General features: G+C 38.0%; 1 protein-coding gene across 16 annotated transcripts in view; it reads right to left on the reverse strand.

Moving 5' to 3' along the window:
• LOC129657824 (uncharacterized) overlaps positions 1 to 23,629 on the reverse strand; it is a 238,042-nt gene extending 214,413 nt beyond the window's left edge. For 5 of the 16 annotated variants that reach the window (XM_055588464.1, XM_055588463.1, XM_055588465.1 and 2 more), the window contains exons 1-2: positions 23,091 to 23,264; positions 21,316 to 21,454 (exon numbers count right to left, since the gene is read on the reverse strand). In XM_055588464.1, coding sequence (XP_055444439.1) covers positions 21,316 to 21,454; positions 23,091 to 23,249 — 298 coding nt within the window. In that variant the 5' untranslated portion in view covers positions 23,250 to 23,264. Of the gene's footprint in view, positions 1 to 21,315; positions 21,455 to 22,983 lie in introns of all 16 variants that reach the window. The other 11 variants (XM_055588462.1, XM_055588458.1, XM_055588453.1 and 8 more) reach the window with 11 other exon arrangements.
• Positions 23,630 to 23,844: the final 215 nt, after the last annotated feature.

Here is a 23,844-nt window from a genome sequence, read left to right on the forward strand (position 1 = left end):
GTCTGGGAGTTTTACTAAATTTGTTTACTACAGCTCAACTATCTATAAAATAGATTCTTTTCTGTTTTAAATTTTGGTAAAATAAAGCATAAAATTTGCTACTTTAATTATTTCAAGTAAATATTTCAATGGTCTTAAATATATTCACCTTCCTTCCAAGGAGTAAGCGACTTTTAATTTCATGGCTGCAATCACCATCTACAGTGATTTTGGAGCCCCCAAAAATAAAGTCTGACAGTGTTTCCACTGTTTCCCCAATTATTTCCCATGAAGTGATGGACCAGATGCCATGATCTTAGTTTTCTAAAGCTTTAAGACAACTTTTTCACTATCCTCTTTCACTTTCATCAAGAGGCTTTTTAGTTCCTCTTCACTTTCTGCCATAAGGGTGGTGTCATCTGCATATCTGAGGTTATTGATATTTCTCCCGGCAGTCTTGATTCCAGCTTGTGCTTCTTCCAGCCTAGCATTTCTCATGATGTAATCTGCGTATAAGTTAAATAAGCAGAGTGACAATATACAGCCTTGACATACTCCTTTTCCTATTTGGAACCAGTCTGTTGTTCCATGTCTAGTTCTAACTGTTGCTTCCTGACCTGCAAACAGGTTTCTAAAGAGGCAGGTGAGGTGGTCTGGTATTCCCATCTCTTTCAGAATTTTCCACAGTTTATTGTGATCCACACAGTCAAAGGCTTTGGCATAGTCAATAAAGCAGAAATAGATGTTTTTCTGGAACTCTCTTGCTTTTTCCATGATCCAGCGGATGTTGGCAATTTGATCTCTGGTTCCTCTGCCTTTTCTAAAACCAGCTTGAACATCTGAAAGTTCATGGTTCACATATTGCTAAAGCCTGGCTTGGAGAATTTTGAGCATTACTTTACTAGCATGTGAGATGAGTGCAATTGTGTGGACTCATTTGGGATTGGAGTGAAAACTGACCTTTTCCAGTCCTGTGGCCATTGCTAAGTTTTCCAAATTTGCTGGCATATTGAGTGCATCACTTTCCCAGCATCATCTTTCAGGAATTGAAATAGCTCAACTGGAATTCCATCACCTCCACTAGCTTTGTTCATAGTGATGCTTTCTAAGGCCCACTTGACTTCACATTCCAGGATGTCTGGCTCTAGGTGATCACACCATCGTGATTATCTTGGTCATGAAGATCTTTTTTGTACAATTCTTCTGTGTATTCTTGCCACCTCTTCTTACTATCTTCTGCTTCTGTTAGGTCCCTATCATTTCTGTCCTTTATTGAGCCCATCTTTGCATGAAATGTTCCCTTGGTATCTCTAATTTTCCTGAAGAGATCTCTAGTCTTTCCCATTTTGTTGTTTTCCTCTATTTCTTTGCACTGATCACCGAGGAAGGCTTTCTTATCTCTCCTTGCTATTCTTTGGAACTCTGCATTCAGATGCTTATATCTTACCTTGTTTCCTTTGCTTTTCACTTCTCTTCTTTTCACAGCGATTTGTAAGGCCTCCCCAGACAGCCATTTTGCTTTTTTGCATTTCTTTTCCATGGGGATGGTCTTGATCCCTGTCTCCTGTACAATGTTACACTTACTCTTTGGAAGAAAAGTTATGACCAACTTAGATAGCATATTGAAAAGCATAGACATTACTTTGCCAACAAAGGTCTGTCTAGTCAAGGCTATGGTTTTTCCAGTGGTCATGTATGGATGTGAGAATTGGACTGTGAAGAAAGCTGAGCGCCGAAGAACTGATGCTTTTGAACTGTGGTGTTGGAGAAGACTCTTGAGAGTCCCTTGGACTGCAAGAAGATCCAACCAGTCCATTCAAAAGGCGTTCTGTCCTGGGTATTCTTTGGAAGGACTGATGCTAAAGCTGAAACTCCAATATTTTGTCTACCTGATGCGAAGAGTTGACTCATTGGAAAAGACTCTGATGCTGGGAGGGATTGGGGGCAGGAGGAGAAGGGGACGACAGAGGATGAGATGGCTGAATGGCATCACTGACTCAATGGACATGAGTTTGAGTGATCTCCAGGAGTTGGTGATGGACAGGGAGGCTTGGTGTGCTGTGATTCATGGGGTTGCAAAGAATCGGACATGACTGAGTGACTGAACTGAACTGAAATATATTCACATTGTTTTGTGATTTAAAAATCACTACAGTCCAACTCTAAACTTCTGTCATCTTCCTAAACTTAAAATTCCATAACCATTGAACGATAACACCCCCAGCCCTGGAATCTATCATTTGCTTTCTGTCTCTATGAAGCTAAGTTCTCTAGGTACCTCATGTAAGTGATATCATACAGTATTCTTTTATGACTGGAATATTTTTCACAATGCCAAAAGAGATTAGCTGTACCACTTCACACTCCCAGCAGCAATATAGGAGGGTTCTGGTTTGTCTGCAGCGCCATCAACACTTGTTATTTTCTGTTTTTTTCTTTGTTTTCATTAATAGCCATCTTACTGGTTGTGAGGCATTGCGTCATTGTGGTTTCAGTTTGCATTTTACTAGACATGTTGAACATCTTTCATATGTTTAGTAATCATTTACATAACTTTCTTGGAGATATGTCTATTGAAGACCTTTGCCAATTTTGTAAAGGAGTTGTCTGAGATTTTTTCTTTTCTGATGTTGATTATTGTAGGAGTCTCTGGATATTAATTCTTTTTCAGATACTTGGTTTGCAAACGCTTTTGTTTTCCTGGTTGATATTCAGTCTTTTGATAGCACTCTTTGATGCACAAGTTTTCAATTTTGAAGTTTATCTTTTTTTAAAAAAATATTGTTGCCTATGCTTTAGTGTCAGATCCAATAAATTATTGCCAAACCTAATGTCATGAAGTTTTTCTATGATTAAAACTAGAATACTGAAGATTACTACTATTACTGTAGAACTGTACACTTCTCTCTTCAATTCTGTCGATGTTTTCTTCATATATTTAGGACTTCTGATATTTGCTTCTGATATAATTTTTGTATCTCCTTGATGGACTGATCCTTTTATATAATTGATCATTTATATACAGCATCCTTTTTTCTCTGTAGAAACAATTTTTTACTGAAAAGTTTTTTTTTTTTTCCCCTGATTATAGCTACACCTAATCTCATTTAGTTACTATTTGCAGGTAATATCTTTCTCTATTCTTTTACCTTCAACCTATGCATGGCTTAAATATAAAGTGAGTCTCTTGATTCTGATCAAGATGCAAGTGGACATGAAGTTCACATCCTCCCACAAACAAACAAAATCCATGTACAAGTGGAAAAAATCTCATGGAAAATTAATTGGAAACTGGAAGAAGAATTTCTGTACAAAGAAAGCTGCAGAAAAGATCTCCATGTAACTGGGTAAGATGGGGGGAAAGAGGCATTTTATTGGAAACTAAATCTTTGGGAGAAATATGAAAGGAAGAGAAGATCCACATGACTGAACTCCCATCCTGGGGAGCAAATAAGTCAAGTCAAGATCTGGCATCCTGGTCCTAGGGTCCTGCATGGAAGTGACAAGTCCCCTAACCTATTAAGATAACTGCAAGGACAGACAGAAGGACAGGAGAACCCTAGATCCTAGATCCTATTTTTGAGGTGTGTGCATACACTGGCTTGCCAACAATCAAGGCCAAGAAAGCCTTGTGTGATGGTGACTGCCAGCTCACTGCAATTCTCAATCCAAATGGAGTAAACACACTGGCCCTGCTCACTATACAACACAGCCTGGTGCAAAATCTGGGCCCACCAAACCCTGAGAAATAATCTAGCCTAGCTATGCAGAGAAGGACCACGGAGGCCTTGAGTGTGATCCTGGTGTAGTCATGGTACACACTGTCAGAGTGCACACAGTGGGGTACCACAGCAGTGCAAGACCGTTAAGTACTGAATATTGGGCAGACAGATCCTGGGAGAGGACTTAACCTAGCTACACAGAGATAGCCCAGGAGGCCTATAGTGTGATCTAGGAAGGGCAATAGTAGCCATTGTCTGCACACTTGGGCATATGCAGCAACTTCTATCCCAGTGAGAGTACTCCAGATTTGCCATTACACTTTGCAGATAAGCACTACATTTGGTGCAGACAGATCCTGGGAGAGTGAAAAAGTAGGCTTAAAACTCAACATTCAGAAAACTAAGATCACGGCATCTGGTCCCATCACTTCATGGGAAATAGATGGGGAAACAGTGGAAACAGTGGCTGACATTATTTTTCTGGGCTCCAAAATCACTGCAGATGGTGATTGCAGCCATGAAATTAAAAGATGCTTACTCCTTGGAAGGAAAGTTATGACCAACCTAGATAGCATATTCAAAAGCAGAGACATTACTTTGCCAACAAAGGTCTGTCTAGTCAAGGCTATGGTTTTTCCAGTGGTCATGTATGTATGTGAGAGTTGGACTATAAAGGAAGCTGAGTGCCTAAGAATTAATGCTTTTGAACTGTGGTGTTGGAGAAGACTCTTTAGAGTTCCTTACTACAAGGAGATCCAAACAGTCCATCCTAAAGGAGATTAGTCCTGGGTGTTCATTGGAAGGAATGATGCTAAAGCTGAAACTCCAATACTTTGGCCACCTGATGCAAAGAGTTGACTCATTGGAAAAGACCTTGATACTGGGAAAGATTGAGGGAAGGAGGAGACGGGGACGACAGAGGATTAGGTGATTGGATAGCATCACCGACTCTATGGACACGGGTTTGGGTGGACTCTGGGAGTTGGTGATGGACAGGGAGGCCTGGTGTGCTGCAGTTGATGCGGTCGCAAAGAGTCGGACACGACTGAGCAACTGAACTGAACTGATCCTGGGAGAAGGCTGCCAGAGAGTCAGCCCAAATTTCTGGTGGCAGTACAGCCACCTCAATTCCTACAGCCACAATTCCCTGATCCTCAGGCTCAGCCTCTTCCACACTGCAGTCCTGCACTGGATCTGGGATTAACAAACTAGAGAAAGGGATGTGACCTTGGGCTTCTTATGGATGGAACTGTAGGTGCCTATACAGGCAGCACAAAAGTCATCTCTGATGGCAGGGACCTCACTTGCTTCCACAATTACCTTCTTGGGGCAGGACGTGCACTCAAGGGCAAGGGAGTATGACTGAACCTGATCCTCAGGGGTTTGCTTCCAACAGCTGGGAAGGAGATTGCACCCATGACAGGGCAGGGTCAGTCATGGAGCAAAAAGGAAGCCTTGTATCACACCTGGTACATAAATCAGATACTCCCAACAAAAACCACATCTCCTATCAAGAGGATAATGGACAGCACACCCTTAGGAAAGACCTAGCTTGTGTCCTACCAAACGAAGCCCTCATGCCAAAACCACTGGACACATACAGTCTACACAGGGATGTTGTATATAAAGCAAATACTAACAGACATAAAAGGAGAAATTGACATTAATACAGTAATAGTAAGAGACTAACATCTCATGGACATTAATGTACATTACTGTGTCATTATCACTTGGCTGGCTTGTTACTACATATATCATCCTTCTTTTCTTTCCTTTGTAAGTGATTAGTCATTTTACCTGGAAGATTAACAGATTTAGGTTACTTTTTTCCTTTAATCTATTAGTTACATACATTTATGTCAACATTCATCATTTCGAGTAAAATTTAACAAGAACTAAAGTGAATCCTTTTAAAATGTTGATTTTAGTTATCTTTGAATTCTAGAGACATTTCCTTGATTATAATTCTAAACATTAGTTCAGTTTTATTCTTGAATTTTCTTCACAGATATTCTCATGATACTTATGATAAGTCTTTGCTCCCCACGTTTCAAAACTATGCCTATCTCTCATGTTTTTCCTCTTCTATTGTATGTAATTATCTTCTTTGCTTTTATTCCTTTCCTCAAGTTCCCTTGAGGAAAATATACTTTCAAATTATTCTCCCTTGATAATTTTTAAAATTAGTCTTTGTTTTTATCTTTTCTTTGGATTTTTTCCTCAGACAATTTTATTTCAAATTTGTGTGTGTGTGTACTTTACAGCCTGAAGAGATAATACACCTGTTAGCCAACAATGACTATATGCCAAGCACTGAGCAATAGACTCTGGGATATGCAGAAATAAATTATTACAAATGGTCCTTGATGCTGAAGAACTCACATATAGTTTGGAAGGCAGACATGTAAATAAATCATTATAATGTAATATTAACCATTATAGAATTTTTAAAAAATAATCCATATACTAAAAAATTCAAAAATGTAAAGTGTATAATTCAATGGTTTTTAGGATATTCATAGAATTCTTCAATCATCATTCAGACCATTTAACTGTCCCACACACAAAAAAAATGTGCATTAATAATTACCTGCCATCCATCTTTGGCCCCAGATAACCATTAGTCTACTTCCTACCTCTAAAAATTTGCCTATTCTGGACATTTCAATTTATGGAAACATACAACATGTTGTCTTTTGCAACTGGCTTCTTTAGCTCAGTACATTGTTTAAGATTAATTCACGTTCCCTGTTTTTAAGCTTATTTATGAATCACTTATACTCTAAGTTGTTGACTCTGATTCATAGTGTTCCTTCATTTTTGCCACTGCTTATTTAATGTTATTTATTTTATAGAGTTGTATTATAATTTTCTTCTGCTTCATAACTGTGGCTGGTGTGTTTTCATCTACTGAAAGGTTTTGACAGTCAACTTCTCCTTGTAGTAGATTTGAAGTGGATGCAATGTGACTTTTCCTGTATATTTTAAAAGTACCTTTTATTGTTCTTAAACATTAATTATAGCAAATTGTATACAGATGAGGCTGAGTGGTTTGAATGGCTTGACAAGATTCTTCATGCAAGTTTACCATATTTGTATAGCACAGTGAAGCTTCTTTACTAATTGTTGACTTTTTCCTGTATTTGCATTGGAGGTTAGGAAATAGTATCTCTTTGATGCTATGATATTAGTGTTTCTGAAAGTTCCATGTTTGTCACTGCTTCCCCTCTGTTTCTCTCTTCATTATCAAGTTTCTAATAATGCCTCCTCTTAAAGTGGCCTCTATCATCCTCTCAAATCTTTTTCACATTTTTACATTTGACTGCACATATGGTCTAGTCTTTCCTTTGGGTTCACTAATTGTCATTGTTCTGATCCACAGGCATTTACCATGTTCCAATTTTTCTGTCACTCAGTGTCAAACTTACTCCTTGAACCATGTGCTATCTGTGTCTCCTACTGCAAGGATTCTGTTTCTCAATCTATTTCACAGATAATATTCCTGTTACTTTGCTTAGAAAAAAGATTACAGAGTGGGCTACATTGGTTTTGGATGTTTTCTTCTACATGTAAATTGGACTTTTTAGAAACTGTGTCTCCTAATGATGTTCTAGGCAAGAGTTATAAGTGGAAGTCATGTGGAAAAACTTTATATTTAGGAGGCAATGGCTATGCTATCCAATATTTTCTTTAAAATTGGATATTTCCTCTCATTTGTTTGCAAGTCAAATTAACTGCGGTAAGTAAAGTAAATGATACTATAAACAATAATTTTACCTTCATGTCATTTCCCTAGTATTTGACTTATTTTACTTTAAGCCAAAAAACATTAATTTCAGCTAAATTTTTGACGTAGAGATCGCTAGTCTTCATTGTTATATCTATTTTTCCTTTTCTTGTACAAAAGAGACTGCAGTATGATATTTATTTTAATTAGACAGGGTCATGTGATTAATTCTCATCATTAAAATGAGTGGGAGAAATGTGTTTTTTCTAGGCTAAGACAGAATACAAGTCATCTCAGAGTTCTGTTCTCTTACTCCTCCCCTGCAAAGATGATAATGGATAAGGCTTTACCTCTAAAGAGTGGAGTCATAAAATGGAAATTATTTGAACTTCCATTGAGCTTCCACATGGAAGACATATTTTGCTAATAAATATCTGAAACTGCATTGCAATTATAATGAGCAAGAAATACACTTTTGCTTTGTCTAACCACTGAGATTTGGCAGAATAACAGGTACTACAGCATAGGCCTAAATTATTATGATGCATATAGAAGTTGAAATAACCTCCTTAGACCAAGAATAGGTATAGAGGCTTCCATGTTTCACAGGGAGAAAAAAAAAAAAAAAACTTAACCAGATAACTCAAATAATCATTAGACTGGTGAAGTTCTTTAGTGGAAAAAGGTAAAGCAAAGTCCATATACATAACACAATTAGGAAACTGAAAACTTCTTTTATCCTTCTGAAAGTCATATTTGTTATACAGAAAATTTACATAAAATAATATTATTTAAAGTAAAAGTCTTCTATTTATTATCTTAAAGATATGAACAGCCAGCAATATTAGTAATATTTTACAAGACCTTTGCAGATACTCACATTTGTAAAAATCACTAATATATTCAAAGCCTCTCATAAAATATTATAAGAAACACAAACTGTTTCGAAAAGCAAGGCAGGAAATATTAATTTGATTTAGTTGATTTTAAATTAATATTTTCTTATAAAATAAATAATATTCTGTAATTTAATGATTATCATAGTTATATTAATTATGAGCTGAACTGTCAAACCTAAAACTTGCTGCTGTATCCTGTGTACTATGTGCTCACTACAAACATCATGAATATATATTTAGAAACAGATTTTCTTCCATTTTTGAATGATTTAATTCTAACTGAAATTTATTCTGCCTATGGCTCATCTCTGTGTGTTACATTTCTACCTTAGTAGGGAATACTTTCTCAGTTACATATTCAACTGATACCTCCTTTTCTATTAACTTCATATTATGCAAATTAAAATGGTTCTTAAAATTCTTGAACCAATCTTTGCTCACAGATTTGGTTGCTTCAAATACTGTGCTGGTACCTGCAGCACTTGTGGCTACATAGAAAGATTCTTTTTTTTTTTTAACAGGCTTCTGGCTTCTTCCTAAATTATATTTGCATGAGAGTCATATATTTCCTGTGCACATCTTCATAATACACATTATCTTTTTAACTCTCATAAATTCTTTTAAGCTGTAAACAACTATATGTGCAGGCTAGAATATTTTATGAAAAAATTCTCTATTTCTATATAGAGCATGAGCTTTCTGAGTCACAAGCAGACTTATCAAAACCTTCTAGATTCTAGTTAAGAAGCTTTGCTTTGCCATTTCATTTTTGTATCTTGCAAGGAGACTATCTTGCTTTTCTAGGTTATTCTAAGAAATACATATTATTATTCATAATTTTTTACTTACAACCCAGGGAACCAAATAAGAAATAAATAACCAAATAAGCAACCTGTGATGAAACATAGATGGTATGAAGATTTACTTATTAGTTAAGCGAAATGATCCTATAATAAAGCTGCAGGTATTCTACCAAAATTTACAAATATATAAGTATCACATTACAAACACATATGAGCACTTAAACACACATACATTCTAGAATTCCTAAGTCTCTGCTCAATACTAAAACAGTTGTTTCTATTGTTCTCAAATACCAAGAATGTATTTGTGTATTTGTATTTAATGTACTCTTTTAATACAAGCTCGGTAGATTTCAAACTATTCTCATCCCTCTAACAGAGAGGGGTAAGCGAGTAGGCACTTGTTTATGTTCCCTAACTCCTGAGTCCTTCTATTGGAAGGACTGATGCTGAAGTTCCAATACTTTGGCCACCTGATGCAAAGAGCCGACTCACTGGAAGACTCTGATTCTGGGAAAGATTGTAGGCAGGAACAGAAGTGGGGGACAGAGCATGAAATGGATCGATGGCATCACTGACTCAATGGACATGAGTTTAAACCAATTCCAGAAAACTCCAGGAGACAGTGAAGGACAAGGAAGCCTGGAGTCCTGCAGTCCATGTGGTTGCAAAGAGTCAGACACAACTTAGCTACTGAACAACAATAACTCTTGAGCTACACCAACCAAGGCTTCCCTTGTGACTCAGCTGGTAAAGAATCTGCCTGCAATGTGGGAGACCTGGGTTCAATCCCTGGGTTGGGAAGATCCCCTGGAGAAGGGAAAGGCTACCCACTCCAATATTCTGGCCTGGAAATTTCCATGGAGTATATAGTCCATGGGGTCGCAGAGTCAGACACAACTGGGTGACTTTCACTTTAACACCAACGAAAGCTGGACTCTTACCTATTTTACATATTTGTTTTACATAAAGAAGGGGAAAACCAACAATTAATTGACCATGGAAGCCATTTGACACAGCAATGATACTATTAGTTTTTATTTCGGCTCCGTATTATATTAATTTAAAAAGTAGACCTTCCTACCCTAAAATTTGATCACCAATAAGAGAGTCATAGAACTCACAATTAGTTGAAGAATAATTTTTTCCAATATTTTTCAAGATGGTTTTATGACCCAAATCAGGAGTAGCAATATCTTTGTTTCTTAAATGGAAATTAAATACATCAAGGTTTTTAAACATATACTTTATTCTAAGCTCTCTTTTATTTTGCAAACTTAATATAGAATAGATTTGAAACTATTCTTTTGCAGTCAAATGTTTTCAAACAGGTTTAGTTAGGCTATATTTTTTCTGTCTTATACAAATACATTCTTCAGCCTTCTGTAAATACATTCCACTGAAGCAAATCATACCTTCCTGGTGAGGCTTCTAAATTTTTTCCTCTTGTGCAGAATCAACGAGCTGAACAACCTATCATCTACAATGTCTTTTCAGAATTTATTATGCTAACAATCCCATTCCCCATATGCTATAATAACATTTGTAAAAGTATATAAATTAATGAGTATGAGTATATCAACTAATGGATTCCTGAGAAGTTTCATTATTCATGTGAAGACTTGTCCTAAGACGTGAGGGGTCAATTACTTGTAATATATTATTCAGTCGGTTACAAGTTACAAATTTGTTTCTTGGCAAAGTCATTCTCTATTCTAGACAATGGTCCCCAAACATAAACTTGTACTTATGTCAGAACCTTTATAAATATTTACATACTTGCCTGATTAATTATGGTTTTTATTCAGCACTTCGGCAGTTGTTTCACAATATTTGACAAGTTCTCACAAATGATTAGTTTGAAAATAAATATTTGAGAATGTTTGTTCCAAACAAATGTTAACTATCTGAGCTTGATATCAGGAGTCAGAAGAAACAGAATCAACATAGCTAGTCATTTCAAATTTTCTTTTCTTGCATCTATCTTAGATCACCTTTTAGCTTTTTTCCCATGGGCCACCTACTTCAGAGTTTGAGAGTTCAGCAGTTTGATTAATAAGCAGTTTCTGGTCACTTGGTCCTCCCACACTCAGTTAAGAGGATTCAGTGGGGTCCAGAATACTCATAGTCCTCAGCTGAATCCTTTTTATTCAAGTATTCCAATGTTGGGTGGGGAAAGGGTAATTTTCATTTAGCCATTAAGTGAATGCTCTTATTATTCCTAATATTCCCTTTGTTTTCTCAAGGCATATAATTATAAAAATTGTTTTAAGGGCCACATAAATTAACAGGGTACATCCTTTCTCAGATATACAAGGGCTCCTTATCCTGATGAAGAAAGTAAAAGGAAAGAAAATAGACACCATTTCACATACCATTTCCTTCACATATTTAATCCTCTATATAACCCAGTCTTTATTAACCAAGGTTTGCATTTGAGGAGATATGTTTCCCAAGAGTATAAGTAACATCAAGTTCAAAAAGTCAATAAACCACAGAAATGAGATACCAATAGAGATCTCACTGATGCCAAGTCCCACGAACTATTACATTATGCTGCCTTCTCCACCAAATATGGTGATAATAGTGAAAGAATGGAAACCTCTTATATAATGCTAAATTGTATTCATTATTTGATTAGTGTCTTGGTAAAACTCATGCTATAAATATCTTGGGTTTCCCTAGTGGCTCAGCGGTAAAAAAAAGAAAAAAAATCTGCCTGCAGTGCAGGAGCCACAGGAGATGCAGGTTTGATCTCTGGGTTAGGAAGATGCCCTGGAGGAGGGCATGGCAACCATGCCCTTGCCTGGGGGCATCCAGTATTCTTGTCTGGAGAATCCCATGGATAGAGGAGCCTGGCAGGCCACAGTCCATGGGGTCGCAAGAGTTGGACACGACTGAAGGGACTTCACACATAAATATCTGGAATGTTTTTAGAAACCAACATTAAAATCTGTAGCTATTTTATTTTTAAACTATATCTTCACTTTTGGATTCCATGTACTAAACAATTATTATATCATCATATTGTGTTCTCAATTTCTTAGAAGACTAAATAATAATTTTAATATTTTAGGAAAATGCAGGGTTAGTAGTATTTCAGGAAAATTTTGAGATGAATTTCAAGGGAATGGGTGAAATAATCTGTAAAGGATTTTCTTAAAAAAGGATATTCTTAGAACATTTAGAAATAAGAAAAAAAAACCTGTTAGCTTTTACTATAAATATATAAGATTCTTCACATGCTCATGTCTATCAGATAGGCATATTCAAAATAACATAATACAAAGTTTATCAAATTATAAAATATTTATGATGTTTGATACAAAACTTGGAGTGCCTTGATAAAGCACATCTTTATATTATGTTTAATACTAATGTTCACCTAGAATTTAGTGCTATGCTTGAGGGTATCATTTAAGCCATCTCTAAGAAGAAGGAAATGGCAACCCACTCCAGTGTTCTTGCCTGGAGAATCCTAGGGACGGGGGAGCCTAGTGGGCTGCTGTCTATGGGGTCACACAGAGTCAGACACGACTGAAGTGACTCAGCAGCAGCAGCAGCAGCAGCAAGAAGAAGGAAATGGCAACCCACTCCAGTATTCTTGCCTGGGAAATCCCACAGACAGAGGAGCCGGTGGACTATGGTCCAAAAGGTCACAAAAGAATCGGGGAGGGAGGAGGGAGGAGGGTTCAGGATGGGGAACACATGTATACCTGTGGTGGATTCATTTTGATATTTGGCAAAACTAATACAGTTATGTAAAGTTTAAAAATAAAATTAAAAAAAAAAAAAAGAATCAGACACCACTTAGTGACTAAACAACAACAGCACTGTTTAGAGGGTTCTTCTTTAAACTCATGTTTCTTTATCATAAATACCAACACTATGTAAGTCTGCTCAAACCAATACTTTCCATTTGTTGATAATCCACATTAGACTACTGTAACCTATGCAATCTTATGGTAGCAATTAGACTTTGAAGTCTAGAAATCATTCGCTTCATTTTTCCTCTGTAAAGAGTTTTCATTCTCATTTCTTTTCTTTTTTAACTATTCTCTTTATCCCATTTGCTTTTCATATTTCTGTCCACTTTCCCAAAGAACTATGCTTAAGCAAGACATTATGCAGCATTGGAGACATACAGGGATCTCTATCAGCAGACACAAAATGTACATTAGCCCATGTCAGCTCTACTCACACCATCAAGTGGAGTGCAATTACAATAATTAAATTTAAAACACTTCAATTATAAATCCTGACAGCGATTCAAATATTGGTTTACAGAAGTCTCTAAGTAGATACTTCTTGTCATATAAAGGAATAATCTTTAAAAATTAAAGTTAATGATAATTTTAATGAAAGAAACTCTCTAGATACACTCTTTAACCATGTAAGTTCAATTTGGAATAAATGTGAATGATTAGAAAGTTTTCATTTTAGATTAAACTAGTCCTCTGGACTCTGTGATTATTGCTGCATTTATGCCTGGTTTAGTTCCCAAACCAGCTGCTTCATGACTAACTACTGTAATAACTTTTATAATGCATTTTATCACTATAGTCAAATACTAGGCTCAATAAGCAAGCAAAAGAATCACACAGTGTTGAGAAATTAATGACTGTTATTTTGCAATGAATAGATTGTTTTAATATATTTTGTATTAATGTTCAGCATTTTTACCATACAATTTAAAGTAACATTTTCAGATTAACCATTGAATATAAATACAACTATCTAACAAAATATAATGTATAGAAATGTAATTTATATTTTTGTTAAAATTGGAAACAGATATTTACTTTTAGAGGAATAGGGGTCCTAGGTTCTATTACAGATTATAGTATTCTCCTCTCTAGCTGCAATTTTGGGTAAGCCATCATTTATTACTCTTTTCTAAATTCTACAGCAATAAAATGAGGCATATAAAACTTTTTAATAAAAGTTCTATAATTTAAATTATAAGCCGTTTGAAAAAAAAAAAACACTTTTAGAATGCAAATAAATCAGCCAAAAGCTAATTTTGTTCAGCTACCTTTTCTTTTGTTATTTCATTTTAACCTTTTGTTTACACAGGCAAGTACTGTTTCTGTTTCTTTTGTATCTAAAGAGTGTCCATTATTGACATAAATTTGGAACAACTCACTTGCATGAGAAAAAGTGCAACAGAAGGAAAGGCACTTAACAGCCAACATTTGCTATGCCTATTTTTTTTCCCTCTAGCATCAGGAATATAAGCCCTGGCTTTTCCATGGAATAAAAGGGGAAAGTAAATACACTGTAACTTCTGACTCTTGTCTCTTATACTGCTGCTACTGCTAAGTCACTTCAGTCGTGTCCGACTCTGTGCAACCCCATAGACGGCAGCCCACCAGGCTTCCCCGTCCCTGGGATTCTCCAGGCAAGAACACTGGAGGGTTGCCATTTCCTTCTCCAATGCATGAAAGTGAAAAGTGAAAGTGAAGTCCTCAGTCGTGTCCGACTCTTAGCGACCCCATGGACTGCAGCCTACCAGGCTCCTCTGCCCATGAGGAGGGCAAGAGTACTGGAGTGGCAAGAGTACTGGAGTGGGGTACCATTGCCTTCTCCATTAGACATCTTCAGATGTCTAATATACCATAAATCTCTCTGCTTTTGCTTATGATATCTATTAGGTCTGTGCTCATTTCAGGAGTCTCTAGGGAGGAATCTGATCCAAACTGATTCAAATGGCAGGATTAATTTTCTTACCTTCCTTACTTGTGGTAAGGACCCATTTCCTTGCTAGCTCAAAAGATTGGTCTTTGCTCCTAAAGGCCACCCACCTTCTTTCTCATGTTTCCATATATTCCCACTTCCTCCAAAAATGTTAGGTGAAATCTCATGCTTTATGTTAATACTCCCTTCAGGTGTACCCTTCTGATGGATTCCCCAAATAAAAGGGAAATAAGATTTTTTTTTTTTTTTTACCAATGTTTAGTATTTTCAGTATACAGTGTTTATATATATTTTGCTACATTTATCTTCTGTATTTTCTATTTAAGAAAACCATTTACTCAGAGCAACTATAAATTAAATATGCTCTGCTGTTTTAAGCCACCAAGTTTGTGGCTATTTTTTTTTTATAGATGCCTCCAGAAATTAATATATCATGTATATAAAATTCTAGAGGAGGCAAAACTAATCTATAGTCACAGCAGATGTTGTCTGAATCAGGGATTAGGGAAGGGCTGCCTGAAAAGTGACACACAGGAACTTTCTGGGGAGATGAAAAATGTTTTATGTTTTGACTGTGGGTAAGGGCTTCCCTTGTGGCTCAGCTGTGAAGAATCCACCTGCAATGTGGGAGACCTGGGTTCGATCCCTGGGTTGGGAAGATCCCCTGGAGAAGGGACCAGCTATCCACTCCAGTATTCTGGCCTAGAAAATTCAATGGACAGAGGAGCCTGGCTGGCTACAGTCAGTGGGGCCACAAAGAGTCGGACACAACTGAGTGACTAACACATTTTCACTGAGCATAGCTGAGGAATCAGTTTACTATTCTAAAATTTTTGCAAGGGAGAGTGAACAACTGATTCTATCAATAATTTGAGGAACATTTATTAACTTCTGAGTGCATGAAATGTCAGCATATTTGCTTATCTCTAAATCAGGAGGCCATCCAGTTACTGACATTAACATGTGGGAACAAACTCTTATATTGGATTGTGGAGGATATAAAAACAGCACACAGACATGGATAAAACTGTGAAGCATTGTAAGAATAAAGGGGAGAACTTATCTTGATTCTGTTACTTTAATGTTTAGAGTCACACTACATTTTGGCATAACTATAAAAATATATATCCATATACATAATTTTATAAGTTAAAGCAACCATTTCACTGACTAGAACTATGAGAAAGAGGAAAGTCCCATAGTTTCCAGAATTTGAAAACTGCCTTCATAGTATAACTTTTGCTAATGATAACATGAAGACCTTTGCCCTAAACTTTAGTATACAGAGTTCGGACTTGGGCGTGTGTTCATATTCATGGGCATCTTAATATCTTGGCCCTAATATGTGTTTTATTTTTATTTTATAAAGTATGCATATAATGTTGGGAAAAAAGGGACAGGATCAAATTTATAATGTAACTGGAAAAGCTGACCAATTGGCTGCCAGCTTTATTTCAGAGGAATGCACTTCTCAGATTAAATGATATATGGTAAAATCATACTAGTGACTATATATGTTAGCTTAGTGAAGACATTGAAGCACATAGGTGGGTCCTAACAGAGGGACGAGCATATTCAGAAGTCAAATGAAACAGAGTTAAATGACTATAGTACTTTTAACTAAAAAATTCAATATTACTGAAGAACAGAGTTCTAGATGTGGAGTTTTTGAAAGATATATCTGGAAAGATATAAGAATAAGAAAATAAACCAAAAGAAAGAGTTATGATAAGATTTATACTAAGAGCAATGAAGGGCTCAGGAGTTTTCATCATGGCAACAAAACACTTAGCTCTTTCTGTACTGCAGAAATTGAAGGACTTTCAATCTTGGGACCTACAGTCGACTTCCTCAAATATTACTGAGTATAGAAAGCAGCAGTAGACTGAAAAAGATCAAAGCTCCCAAGACTGTCAGAGGTTATGCGTATAGTTTGAAGCCAAATCCCTGAAGGATAGACTGACGTTGATAAGGCTATAGAATCAGGCTATGGAAACTGAGTGTTATTACCTCTGAAAATGCATTATCCTTTTTCCTTATAATGAAAACCTTTTTTTTCTGTTTCAGAAAAGCTACTCACTCATTTGATAGGTAATTTACCTCAACCTACAGAAATGAACCTGAAACCGACTGGCCAGAGTATTCATAATAACCTCATAGTGAGACAGATAAATTAAGCAGTTATTTGAAGCAATTAAGATGGATGCTGAGGAAGGATGTTAGCTTTTATTACTCTTTGTCAGCTAAAAGAGCAATTTCTGCAATAATTTGAACAGAAATTAATTGATTTTAAGTTACTCTGAGAGTCAGTGATGTCACCACTGTAAGTACCCTAAGTGACGTATATACTAACGGAAAAACAAACTTACTTGACATCAGAATTCAGTAACATTTTAGTGAATTATAAAAATCTCTCTACTTTCATATAAGTATATGTATATATGATGAACTCAGTTTAACATACAACAAAAATAATACAGCATGTTAACTAGAGGCAAAGTAATCATTAGTTGACACAAAGAGTATCCATCATGTACTGAAATGCAGAAACGAGATGAACTAATACATTTTAATCATTTGAATCACAACCTAATGGTATACATAAATATTTAAAGTACAGGCAAAAATCAATGAAATTTATTGTTGTGTGTTTATTTAAGAACCTTCATTCTTGCCTTTATACTGAAGTCCTATTTTAGCATTAGGTCAGAAATATTTTGTCCTAAGGCAGAACAACTGTTCAAATGTGTTATTTGCATTTCATATTAAGATTAATGCAGAGGCCTTAGGATTTTGAGTCTTCTGTGAAGATTGCTTTGAAAACCACTGCATTCCAAGTGACATATCTCACTCTCATTCATGAATTAAATATTATATGTCAACTTTGCAATGAGGCATGCAGTGAATATACCTGAACAGTTCACTGTTTGGTTAGAAGAAGCACTTGGGAAATGTATGTTATGGCAGGGCTCCCCAACCTCTGGGAACTAATGCCTGATGATCTGAAGTGGAGTTGATGTAAAAATAATAGAAATAAAGTGTACAAGAAATATAATGCAGTTAAATCATCCTGAAACCATCCCTCCCACTGAACCATGGAAAAATTTTCTTCCATGAAGTCAGCCCTGGCACCAAAAAGGTTGGGGACCACTGTTTATGGTATCAACATAATATTTTTTTTCTATTTCCCAAGAGAGTTAAATATCTTCTCCAAAGTTGTCACCACATTATGGGCTCCAGAGGTGAACATAGGCTGCAACTATGAGATTCACGAGCAGGCAAAAAGCACTGCCCCCACTAAACTGGGAAAGCATGGACAGCAGCTGCAGCCTAGGAGACCCACAAGCAGGTGCCAAGTGCTGCCCTACCATCCCAAGAGTGCACAAGGGCTGCTGTAACTGCACACCCCATATCAAGGGGATAATGGCCAGCACACACCGAAGAGAGACAGCAAGCACCCAAACTAAAAGCAGGCCCTCTATTCGAGAAAAGATGATGAAGTAAAATGACTTGAGCTCAAACTCATCTTCCCTCAAGAAAACACCAAAATCACAACTAACTGCTGAACAACCATCTCACCCACACACACACACACCCACACACCCCCACACCCACTGGAATTTATAAAAAAGAATACTTCACATTCAAAAGACAATGAAGGAGTCACATGAGATGGTAGGAGGGGTGCTGTCACAACATAATCAAATCCCACACCCTCCAGGTGTGTGACTCTCAAACTGGAAAACAATTAAATTATACAAGTTCTCCCACAAGAGTGAGAATTCTGAACCCTATCAGGCTCACCTGAGGGTCTGGAATCAGGAGGAGGAACACCCAGATTTTGAAAGCCAGTGGGGTTTGAGTGCAGAAGGTTCAAGGACTGGGGGAAACAGAGGCTCCACTCCTGGAGGGCATACATAAAATTACAGACACTAGGATCCAGCACAAAGCAGTAACTCCGTACAGTGAAAATGGCTAGACTACCCAAAGCAATTGGAGAAGGAAATGGCAACCCACTCCAGTGTTCTTGCCTGGAGAATCCCGTGGACGGAGAAGCCTGGTAGGCTGCAGTCCATGGGGTCACACAGAGTCGGACACGACTGAAGCGACGCAGCAAGCAACAGCAACCCAAAGCAATACAGATTCAATGCAAGCCCTATCAAATTACCAATGGGATTTTTCATAGGACTAGAACATTTTTTTTAATTTGTATGGAAAGACAAAAGATCCTGAATAGCCAAAGCAATCTTGAGAAATAAAAATGGGACTGGAGGAGCCGGGCTCCCTGACTTCAGACTATACTAAAAAGTTACCTTAATAAAACAGTATGATACTGGTGCAAAAACAACAACAAAAATATAGATCAATGGAATAGGATAGAAAGTCCAGAGATAAACCCACACACCTATGGTCACCCAATCTGTGACAAAAGAAGAAAGAATACACAGTGGAGAAAAGACAGTCTCTTCAATAACTGGTGCTGGAACAAGTGGACAGCAACATATAGAAGAATGAAATTAGAATATTCTCTAACACTATACACAAAAATGAACTCAAAATGAATCAAAGACCTAAAAGTATGGCTGGACACTATAAAAATCACAGAGGAAAACACAGAGCACTCTTTGACATAAATCACAGCAATATCTTTTTTTTTTTAATCTACCTCTTAGAGTAATGGAAATAATACCAAAAGTAAACATATGGGACCTAATTAAACTTACAAGCTTCTGCACAGCAAAGGAAACCATAAAAAAAAAAAAGACAATCCATAGAATAGGAAAACATATCTTCAAATGAAACGTCTGACAAGGGATTAATCTCTAAAATATACAAACAGTTCATGCAATTCTGTATCAAAAAAATAAAACATTAAAAAAAAAATGGGCTGAAGACCTAAGTAGACATTTCTCCAAAGAAGACATACAGATGGCCAACAGGAACACGAAAAACTGCTTGACATCACTAATTTATCAGAGAAATGAAAACCAAAACTACAATGAGTTATCACCTCACACCAGTCAGAATGGCCATCATCAAAAAGTCTACAAACAATAAAGGGGCTTATTGGAGAGGGTGTGATGGAAAGGGAACTGTTCTACCCTCTTGGGGGGAATGTAAATTGGTACAACCACTATGGAGAACAGTATGCAGGTTCCTTAAAAAACTAAAAATAGGACTATCATATAATCCAGCAATACCACTCCTGTGTATATATCAGAAGAAAACCATAATTTGAAAATTATACATGCACCTCAACGTTCGTAGCAGCACTATTTACAATAGCCAAGAAAAGGAAGCAGACTAAATCCCCATCAACACAGAAATGGATAAAGATGTGGTACATATATACAATGGAATATTAGTCATAAAAAGAATGATATAATGCCATTTGCAGTAACATGCATGGACATGGAAATTATCATACTAAGTAAGTCAAACAGAGAAAAACAAACATCATATGAATTCACTCATTTGTGGAATCTCATTTTAAAAAAATGGTACAAATGAACTTATTTACAAAACTTCAACAGACTTACAGATATTGAAAACACACTTATGGTTACCAAAGGGGAAATGTGGCAAGGAGGGATAAATCAGGAGACTGGGATTAACATATACACACTACTATATATAAGATTGGAGAAGGAAATAGCAACCAACTCCTGTATTCTTGCCTGGAAAATCCCATGCACAGAAGAGCCTGGAGGGCTACAATCCATAGTATTGCAGAGTCAGACAAGATTGAAGCGACTTAGCACGTATATAAGATAGATAACTGACAAGGATCTACTGTATAGCTCAAGGAACTCAACTCAACTCAATATTTTGCAATAACCTGCATGAGAAAAGAATCTAAAAAAGAATGAATATACATATAACTGAATCACTTTGCTGGACACCTGAAACTAACACAACATTGTAAATTAAATATACTCCAATAAAACTTTAAAAAATGATAATAAACCTATTTCTTTTGGAAAAGTCAAAAAGAAGATATTCAATATTTTGAATTACATCAAACATGATATTCTCTTGAAAACTCACTAAAAGTAATAAACACTGAGTAAATGTTAATAGATCTATTGAATCAATGACAGTGGGAGTCTATAAAAAATATTTACCAATTTTACTCAAGTCCGTATGGCACCACAAAGGGTAATAAAGGCAATAAACACAAAAGCAATATCAAGTATCCTTCTTTTAACTTTAGATAATCTAGTCTATTTATAAGTAATTACTAATAGGACTGCTGTACAGAAAAATAACACTGAACTTGGTTTTCTTTTGATTTTAAGGATCCATGGAATATTAATTTCAGTGGTTATGAGAATATCACACTCCTATGATTCAAAGTTCAACCAATCACAAATCAAATCAGGACATCCAGAATGTGCTGGGTTTTCTGTTTGTTCAGAACGTCAGTGTCACTGGGACCCAGTCCACATCAATCACCGTAAAGTGCTTCAGGTACTATGCATACATACCTTGGTCCTGGTGGTAGAACCTGCAATACCTTGTTAACTGGCTCCTGCTCTTCAGCATGCCCTCCCAGAGAACAGTTAGACCCATGGATGAGAGATCCTTTGCAGAAGTCCAGGAATCCAGTTGAGTAGCTCCATCAAACTGTTGGAGGTTAAAAAATACATACGTATGAATTTGGATGCATTGGAAAGGGAAAGAAGGCCAGTTTGACTTTACCTGCACAACCCCTCCCCCAAGGCAGCACACATTAGTGCTAAAGAAGACCACCCTGGACCATGATTTCTCACTTGGGGAAAGTGAAAGTATGAGAATGAGTACTCAAGATTCCCCAGGCAAATGAGTTGCAGTCCCAGAGGATCATTTCTTTTTCACCTCATCCAGAGAACTGAGTCATGAGCTGTACTACTTGGGGCAGGGAAGATGCTGGGAGAGTGGCAGAGGGCACTGAAGGGATGTGGATCCAGAAATTGTTAAATGCCTCTTGTGCACCATCAAGAAGCCCATCCAAGAGCCCCTGGAGAAGGCTTAACTGTGATTCTTCCCAGCTTGCCCATGGGCACCCCCAGTGCTCTGTGCAACTCACCCACACACCCTCTAACGGTGTGGCCAGTTCCCTGTACATACTCTTAATGGCAGGAAGAATAAGCTTTGGCAGATGGCTAGTAAGCATTGCAGAAAATCAGCCACAATCTGCAGACCAGGAAGCAACCACAAATTTGAGCTTTAGAGTTACCACTGGAAAAGTCAAAGGGAAGCTGTCAGCAACCCACCTGGTGAACTGCAAGATGGAAAGAAGCTTAAAATTTTTGCCAAAAGAAGAAGCAAGAAGTATGACCCAGGTGTAACCACAGAGAGACTGAGGAAGCCTCAGAATCCCCAGTACAGCAGTGGGAAGGTATTTTTTTCCCTAAAGTCAGCCAGTAAAGACTGGAGAAAGTGCCTGCAACTTCTAATGGAAGGACAGCAGCTGCAAGAACTTTAAGGAAAAAAAGAAACATGACCCCAACAGGGGATCGCAGCAATCTTCTAGTAATCAATTCCCAAAACATCCTGATAAAGAATTAAAAATAGCTGGGTTTTTCTCTTGTGGTGAGAAGATCCACACTCGTAGCAGCTTTAAGCATACAAAAAGTATTAACTAGTCTCCATGTTGTACTGTCACATCCCTATTATTTACTTATTTTATAACTAGAAGTTGATTCTGTTTCTTTCTTGTCCTTGCTCGGGTACTCGATTGCACATGGTCAGAAGGGCCCAGGAAGCTGCTGACATCACGCTGCCCTGCGGCAAGAAGGCAAGGGCATGGCTTCCCACTTTCCAGTAGCAGGGGTCCCAGAGGACTTCAATCAGCAAGCGCAGCCGCACGCCCTTGCAGACTGCAAATTGGAGGCCTGTAGGAGGAAGCCCTGCCTCTGCACTCCACCACGCTCCACCACCCGCCCCTGGGCGGCAGTGCAGCCACCCCCACCGCCCCCTCCAGCGAGCCCCGCGAGAAACAAGCCTGATCTCCAGCCCCTGTGGAGCTGGAGCCTGAGCAAGAAACCAGGCTAGAGCAAGCCTGACCTCAAAGAAGGCTACTGACGGGGCCGAAGTAGCACTGACCTCGGTTCCTCAAAGAAGCCCAAATGCTATTATGCAGGCTGTGAGAAAGTCTGGGGCTGAGACCTCACCATGTATAGGAACCTTTGCCGGCGGCAGGAGTTCCAGAAGTTTGTGCATCAAGAGAGTTGGCGCGGCCCCGCCTCACTGGGCATGCGCAGGAAGTTGCGAGGCCCACCTGCGGGTAGCTCCTCAGAGCGGTGGACAAGTACCACCTGAGCAAGCCAACCAGCCAGCCGCTGCACCCCGGGGTGGGGGGGGGGGGGGGGACCCGCACCCACTCTCTGTTGCTGCAGCCGCTCCCACGCCAGCAGCCCCAGCTCTCTGAGAGCACCATTCTCTCTGGCTGCCAGGCCACTGGCCTGTTTTCTTGCGGTAACCCAGCCCTGCCAGCCTCTTCGAACTGCGTGGTCCCCGCCCCTCATCCCGTCGGCCGAGGTTGGAGGCCCCTCCCCGCTTGTTGCAGCCTTGAACAGGTGTGCTTCCTTCCTCTAGGGACTTCGTGTATAGAGGAAAGAGAACTTTATGAAGTCAACAACAAGGAAACCATTATCTACACCCCAGGTGTCAAAGTAAACTTGCAAAACAGCAACAACCACAGAAACTCCATACACAAATAGCACAGCAGGCATATCCACGAAGGTGAGAGTCAGCCGTGTTAAACCCTGTCATCTCAGGGATGGACATGTTCCAGAAGTCAGAGGTCAATAAGGAGACCACCCTCACCTCCACTCCACCCTTGCCCCCATCTTACTCAGGAGAGTGTGTAATTTCCTTGGTTCTCTTCTGCCTCTCGGCAACAAAAATTTGAAGTGACAGAGCAGTGTTACAGCTCAGTTTTATTTAGAAGGTAAAGGAAAATACATCCTTGAGGTGTGAGGGCATGCCAACCCAAAAGACACAAAGAGAAGAGAGACTCTGGCACAATTTTG

This window comes from Bubalus kerabau, chromosome 7 (genome assembly GCF_029407905.1).
Source record: "Bubalus kerabau isolate K-KA32 ecotype Philippines breed swamp buffalo chromosome 7, PCC_UOA_SB_1v2, whole genome shotgun sequence".
In the NCBI taxonomy this organism is placed as follows: Eukaryota; Metazoa; Chordata; class Mammalia; order Artiodactyla; family Bovidae; genus Bubalus; species Bubalus kerabau.